The sequence below is a fragment of the Nansenia antarctica genome (assembly GCF_963989245.1).
Source record: "Nansenia antarctica genome assembly, chromosome: 10".
In the NCBI taxonomy this organism is placed as follows: Eukaryota; Metazoa; Chordata; class Actinopteri; order Argentiniformes; family Microstomatidae; genus Nansenia; species Nansenia antarctica.
Window position 1 is genome coordinate 30062156 of NC_137680.1, and position 7467 is coordinate 30069622.

At 48.0% G+C, this 7467-nt stretch overlaps 1 protein-coding gene across 1 annotated transcript in view; it reads left to right on the forward strand.

The window, feature by feature from the left end:
- Nucleotides 1–2565: 2565 nt before the first annotated feature.
- The window catches only part of LOC308166842 (myosin-16-like), a gene marked incomplete at both ends in the record, with an annotated part of 30706 nt that continues 25804 nt past the window's right edge, over nt 2566–7467 (forward strand). Inside the window, one exon of the mRNA XM_080541165.1 lies at nt 2566–2769. Coding sequence (XP_080397291.1) covers nt 2566–2769 — 204 coding nt within the window. The remainder of the gene's footprint in view (nt 2770–7467) is intronic.

A 7467-nucleotide genomic window follows, 5' to 3' on the forward strand; every position in this document is an offset into this window, starting at 1 on the left:
AATATTTCCAGACCTAACTGTATATGCACACACACATACACACACGCACACACACACACACACACACACACACACACACACACATACACACTCCAGATTTAGCATTCCCCTGCCAAACTGCCAAGTACGGATGTTGGGGTGTGTGTGTGTGGTAAGCTTGGGATTCTCAGAGGTGTGTGTGTTTCCCAAAATGCCGTAGCCCCCTTGGGACAGGCAGAGTGTGTTCACAGCTACTTAGAGCTCCCATCAAAAAGATAAACATAGTAATACCTTTGGGTCCACCTATACACACACACACACACACACACACCGTAAAGTACAGTTAAAAATGTGTCTTTAGGCACCTTAAGTTAGTAGGCAAGTCCAGCGATTGAACTCTTAAACTCCTCCAATTAGATAGAGCTACTAGGTAAATTAGGTAGGTAGATAAAGGAGAGGAAGAGAGACGGAGAGAGAGAGAGAGAGAGAGAGAGAGAGAGAGAGAGAGAGAGAGAGAGAGGCTGAGATAGAATGAGGAAGGAGATGGAAGATAAGAGAAGGGAGAAGAGAGATAAACAAACAGAGTGGAAGATTGATTCTTCCCATTAGCTGTCTGCCGTTTGTCATCAGCAGTGTCTGTCTGCCCCGATTAGCGTCCCCCTTTGGGGACGAGGTGGAACAGCTGCCCCAGCCCAGAGGGACCAGCAAACTCAGGCCCCAGCCCCAGCCCCAGAACCCAGCCCCAGAACCCAGCCCCTGTCTATCCTCCTGTCCCACTGGGCCGGTTGGACCATGGGTGTGACCGGTGGTGGGTCTAACCATGGGTTGAGCTCCATAAGTTAGATTGTCATTAAGACTAAGTCTGCTCCTCTTCCCTGAATGTGAAACATTCCAGCCTGTTATGATTAGAGTTATTGGCTCAATCCCATTTCTTATTTTTATACCCCAACCCCCTCGTTTTCAGTGCCACTCGCTTTTCAGAACAGAGTTAACAAGGGGTAGTGGTTGAAATCTTCCCCTATGAAATGGGACAACTTGTTCAAGACCCTGATACGTCATCAGTAGTGTCCTAGAAAAGCATGGATGCTCACGATTCATTCACAACTCATGAGTTTCACGCTATCAATCCATCAAACGAGTCATCAAATAAAAAAGAACATTGCTTCATTACCAGGCCAGTTCATAACAGAATAGCGGTGCTCTGTAGGCTAGCAACCTGTGCTCCTACCCTGCCAGTCTGCACTGACATTAGAGGAGCAGTAACAAAGTGCAACAATTCTGCTGCTGGACTTTAGTTAAATTTCGGACGTCATAGTGTCAACGGGGGAAATGCAACATGGAAATATGTAAAAATGCGGGACTGTCATGCACAAATCAGCCTTAAAACAATGTTGTAACGTTAGCTAGCTAGCTAGAGATTATTTTGTTATGGTTGTTATAAAGAAAAGGTCTATAATACATTGAAATGACATTAAACTAAGATAATACAATGGTTATCATCATTTTGAAATCTTTATTAACAAAGAAAATAATTACATTTGTGCTTATCTTTCGTTGTTTGTGTGCTCACCACTATCTTGCCGACGATTCGCAAGGCATTCTGTGGGGACTTCGCATAACACTCCGTTTGGAGTGTGCCTCTGAAAAAACGTTGTTTGGACGACCACTTCACCCTACCGCTTCGCCCTACCCCTCCACCCCAACAACAATCAGGAAACCCTACATGTGACCGTGCAAAACAAAGGGGCAGGGCTAAGTGGTAGGGGTAAGGGGTGAATTGGGGTTGGGCCATTATATCATTATTGGTCTACCAGGTCAGTGAGGGGTTAAACAGCAGAGAGACAGGTGAGAGCTCTCCTACGAGGGAGTCTGAATGCGCGAATGGTTTTACTGTGGGTGGCTTACTCATCCTAACCCCACAGAGAGGGATGGGTGCGGAGGGGGGGAGGGAGGGATGGAGATATGGAAGCAGACGGATGGTTAAAGAAGAGTGATTAAGTGATGAAAGCAGAGGGATGGAGGGACGGAGGGACGGAGAGATGGCTTTCCAGCTCGGAAGCCCTAAAAGGTTACTGTCGGAATGTAGAATTCCCAGCCTCACGTCTGTCAGCGCTCCGGACAGCGCTCCAGGCCGTGCGGGGTGAGCAGTCTAACGGGGCCTCTGGGTAATGGCTGTTTTAAGAGTTATGCCCAAATCAGGAAGGAGAGGTGCCAGTATATAAGGCTGCGCAGAGCACACCCATACCCAGTCTACCTCTGCCTCCTGCTCCGGTGAGTACAGGACACACACACAAAGTAGGAATCTCTCTTTCTGTCTTATAGACCTAGAAAATAGACCATTTTGTAGCCAATCAAAGTATTAGATACTAGGTAAATCCCACATCAATACAACACTTGGTGCTCTAGGTGGTGAGTGCTCCGGAAATCTTTGACAGTGAGTGAGTCAATCAACTTGTTGTGTGTGTGTGTGTGTGTGTGTGTGTGTCTCCTCTCTCCTCCAGCCTCTCTACAGCAGCCAGAGCGTGTGTATTGGGTCGGTGAGTGAGTGAGTGAGTGTGTGTGTTGGTAGCAGCAGCAGCAGCAGTCATGCCGTACAAAGGCGAGTGCGGGGACGATGTGGACCCCATGCCCTTCCTGGCCCCCACGGAGAAGGAGAAGCTGGAGGCCATGGCCAAGCCCTACGACATCAAACGCTCCTGCTGGGTCAAAGACGAGAAGGAAGCCTTCGTTTCCGGGGAGATCCAGTCTGAGGACGGCGACAAAGTCGTCGTCAAGACCTGCAAAAACACTGTACGCTTTGAGACGGTTCGAGCTGGTTGTTCATAATGTTTCGAGGCAATTCGTCGATAATAACCGATGGTGTTCAGTGTATTCACATTGTGAGACTGGGGTCGAGACAGTGGTAAGACTGGTAAGCATAGACGGATCATGAAAAAATGGGCCCCTGGGCCTGGACGTGTAGAAAGCCCCCCCCCCCCCCCCCCTCCCCAGCGCAAACACAAAAATTTTTTAGAGCGCAAGTAAACACAATGCCAACAGCATATAAGACATAGCCTACGTTTACCTGCATCTCAACAGGTTTTACAGCGGAGGAACACTCAAAGCCAACAGCACAATAACTAGAAAAAATCCACCTGTATTTCAACGACACAGGATTTACAACACAGGCATGCCACACTCAATTGAAGCCAACAAGTAACGTGCAGTGAGGTCATTGGCTGGGTAGGCAGTGAGCTATTAAAAAAAAATCATGCGATTAACGCAGCAGCCAGACTTCAAATGGCATAGCGCATACTATAAAGGCAATCAATAGCCCTTATATCTTTTAACGCAGGCTCAAAACTCACTTCTTCAAGAAGTAGGCCTACTACCAGAATCCTCCCTTAAGCACATATTGTATTGTTAGTTTGCTATTCTTCTCTATGCTATTGCTATTGCTATATTGCTATACTGTATTTTTTGTTTGCTATTCTTCATTTTGCCTTAAAAAAGCAGTACACTCCTACGTTAAATGCAATTATTGTAAGTCGCTTTGAATAAAAGCGTCGGCTAAATGACTGTAATGTAATGTAGGCTAATATACTATACTATAAAGTCAATCACATAGCCCATATATACTAAACTATCAAATAGCTGGTCAAAAATGTCATGTATTGTTATCTCATAACTACACAGCGTAGCGCAACAGCCTGTATGGCATTGCCTACATTCACCTGCATCTCAACAGGATTTACAGCAGCACGCAAAACAGCTCAATGACAATATAAATTCACCTGCATTAACAACACAGGATTTACAGCATTTGAACCGGCACGCAATAGCCTACATTATCTTAAGCATATGTAACATGCGTAGGCAAATGTGCGGCTAATTTCTCATCCTTTTCTGCCATCAAATGTAAAAGTTCTACATAATTCCCACGATTGATGGAGCTACTGCTCTCGTCGTTCCCCCGAAATGCTCATTCTTGTTTAGCAAGGTAGCATGTTGCATCAATTAGGCTTTTCAACATTTCCCTGTTCTCCTTTACCTTTGCGTTGTGTGCAGTAACATGCAGCCGGTGCTGCTCATCCAGGGCCATGTCTATGCGACTTTTGCCAAAGGTTTCCAAGGCCATCTGAGAGTGGATGTGGGCTATGGATTTTTCATGCTTCTCTAAAGCTCTTGGAAAATTGTTCAGGCCACAGTAGCCCCCTTTCACCCACACGCTGTCGCTAGACGAGAACAGTAGGCAAGGGAAGCAGAATAGCTTGTTAGCCTGGCTACATCCACACAGCCAGTCCTTTTTTTTGTACCATTCCGTTTGAAATGTTCGTACAATCTTCTGTCCCTTCCTTTGGGTTAATTGAGATAGGTCAGGTGTTGCCCTCCCATTTTCAATCACATTTAGTTTTTTGCTCAAAACTGAAGGTTGAAAATCTTTTTAACTGTTGGATATCCATGATGCTGATCTCAAGTTAGCTGGGGAAATTTAGAACCGCGGCGCGAACAGCAGAGGATGCCGCTACGGCAGGCCAAACGCAAACTGTCAATCATGCTGTCAGAGGCAGCGTGGCACGGTGCCTCAACGTCCATCAATGAAGACAATGTGAGAACAGACTACGCAAACCTACGAAACCGTTGGTCTATCTATCACTTCGCATAGCACATAGAGGCACAAGCACAGTCTGCCTCAGCCTCTCGCCAGCAATCAGCTAGCTTTGGGAGCAAACTCTCCTGGTCTTTATTATGGTCTTTATTGTCATTGCTATAGTACAGGTACCAAACAACGACATTTGGGAGGGGTGGCTCCCCTGGTGCTAGGAAAGAAAAAAAAACTAAAAAAACAAGAAGGGAAAGGAGCTGGTTTACATAAATAAAGGCTATGTACACTATCCACTATACTATACTGTACAGATAAGACGACTAGGGTTGTCATATTGCACATAGTGTTATTGCACATTCATTTAAAGTGTCGCAGTTTGCAGGCTTGAAATGTACACATTTGTGCCTCAGCACTACACCTGATTTTTTCAATCCAGCAGCTGCCATCAATCCGTCCAGACTGTCCAGGGCCCAGAACCTAGGTCTTTGCTGTGTTCAGGGCCTGGATGGCCCTGGGGTAGAAGCTGTGCTTCAGTCTGTTTGTCCTTGCGGCCATGGTCCTGTACCGCCTTTTCGAGGGCAGCCAGGGAAAGTGTTCGTACCCAGGGTGGGTTGGGTCTCTGGAGATCTTGGAGGCCTTCCTGAGACAGCGTGTGTTGTACAGCTCTTCCAGAGAGGGGAGGGGGGCGCCGGTGATCTTCTGGGCTGTTTTCACGACTCTCTGTAGCGCATTTCTCTCCGCGGTTGTGCAGCTGGAGAACCAGTTGCAGATGCCGTAGGTGAGGATGCTCTCCACTACGCCGCGGTAGAAGGCCACCAGTATCTCCTGCTTGTTGTGTTCCTTCCTGAGGACTCTCAGGAAGTAGAGCCGCTGTTGTGCCTTCTTGATGGTGGCTGCTGTGTTGTTCTTCCAGGACAGGTCATCCTGTATGTGCACCCCCAGGAATCGGAGGGTTGAGACTCTCTCCACGCTCTCTCCGTCGATGAGCAGGGGCTGGATCTCAGAATCTTTCCTCCTGAAGTCCACGATGATTTCCTGGGTCTTTGACTTGTTCAGCAGCAGGTTGTTAACCTTGCACAGCTTGCTCAGCTGCTCTACCTCATCCCTGTACGCCGCCTCGTCCCCCCCCGAGATGCAGCCCACCATGGTGGTGTCGTCTGCAAACTTTACGATGGAGTTGCTGGGGTGGACGGGGGTGAAGTCGTAGGTGTAGAGGTTGTAGAGGATGGGGCTTAGCACGCAGCCCTGGGGGGACCCAGTGCTGAGTCTGAGGGCTGTGGAGGTGTGGGAGCCCACCCGCACCCTCTGGCGGCGGTCGGACAGGAAGTCCTTGATCCATGCACATATAGAGTGTGATAGTCCCAGGTCTAGTAGTTTGGTCACTAGCCTGTCTGGAAGGATGGTGTTGAAGGCAGAGCTGAAGTCCACAAAGAGCAGTCTCGCGTAGCTGTTCCCCTCTCCAGGTGGGATAGAGTGGCGTGGAGAGTCGTCGCGATGGCGTCCTCTGTGGACCTGTGGGCTCTGTAGGCGAACTGGTATGGATCCAGGTTGGGCGGGAGGCGTGTGAGTATGTGGGCCCGGACTAGTTTCTCGAAGCACTTCATGATGATTGGTGTGAGTGCCACCGGGCGGTAGTCGTTTAGGCAGCTCACCGTGCTTTTCTTCGGGACTGGGAGGATAGTTGAGGTTTTCAGGCAGGGTGGGATGGTGGCCTGGGACAGGGACTGGTTGAAGATGTTGGTGAAAACCCCGGCCAGCTGGTCGGCGCAGTCCCTCAGCACCCGTCCCAGGACGCCATCCGGCCCAGAGGCTTTCCTGGGGTCCACTGCCTTCAGCACGCGTCTCACTTCATGCTCTGTGAGGGTGAGGCTGCTGAGAGCTGGAGAGAGTGGTGTTTGTGTTGTGGTTACCTCCGTTCGCCCCTCGTCGAACCGGGCGTAGAAGGAGTTCAGCTTTTCCGCCAGCAGGGGGTCGTCCTCTGCGGCTGTGAGCCTGTTGGCTCTGAAGTTTGTCATGTGCTGAACCCCCTGCCACATCCGCCTGGAGTCGTTGCTCAGGAAGCATTCCTCAATCTTCTCTCTGTGGTCTGCCTTGGCCTCTCGGATGCCGCGCTTTAGGTTAGCCCTGGTGGTGCTGTACAGCAGTGTGCCCTTCCCTGCAAAGAAGGCGTTGCCAGGGCATGCATTATATTTTTAAAACAACACATTTTACATCATTTATTTTTATTTTAACATTTTAACACATTAAAGTTAAGAATAATGAGTAAAATATTTTTTTTTTTTTTTTTTTAAATAGATAAAAAAAAAAAAAAGACTGATATTCTTTTTCTTTCTTAAATGCCTGGGTGAGGCACTGCCTACCCTGCCTCACCTGACTGCACGCCACTGCCAACAACAGTACATGTACAGTAACAAAATACACCGCTTTCAACCAAAAACAATTGGCAACACTATGGTGTCATAATAGCAACCACAGGATGGCTTTATAAGACTAAATTAATCAGAAAATAGTCTTACCTTATGCAATGCATTTTTTTCCTGGCTCTGCTTCGTGCAAAATCATCCACGATATCATTAAAGTCCAGTGATTTGGTCAGTTCGCTCTCAATTGCCATGAGAGAAAGAGCCTTGAGACAGTGTTGCGTCATTTTAGTCCGCAATTCGTTTTTAATCCTGGACAGCACAGAGAATGACCGCTCCCCTTCCCAATTGGTTACAGGCAGAGTCAAAAATAGCCGCAGCGCAACATAGACATTTGGAAACATAGATTGCAGGCCACAATCGATAATTACGCGGAGTAGTCCTTGTGGGCTTTTATCATCTTCAGCCTTAATAAAAGATCTGTAAAAGACCTGCACCAGTGTGACCTCGTGACCTGTCCCCAGTACACAAACTTTAATGGCG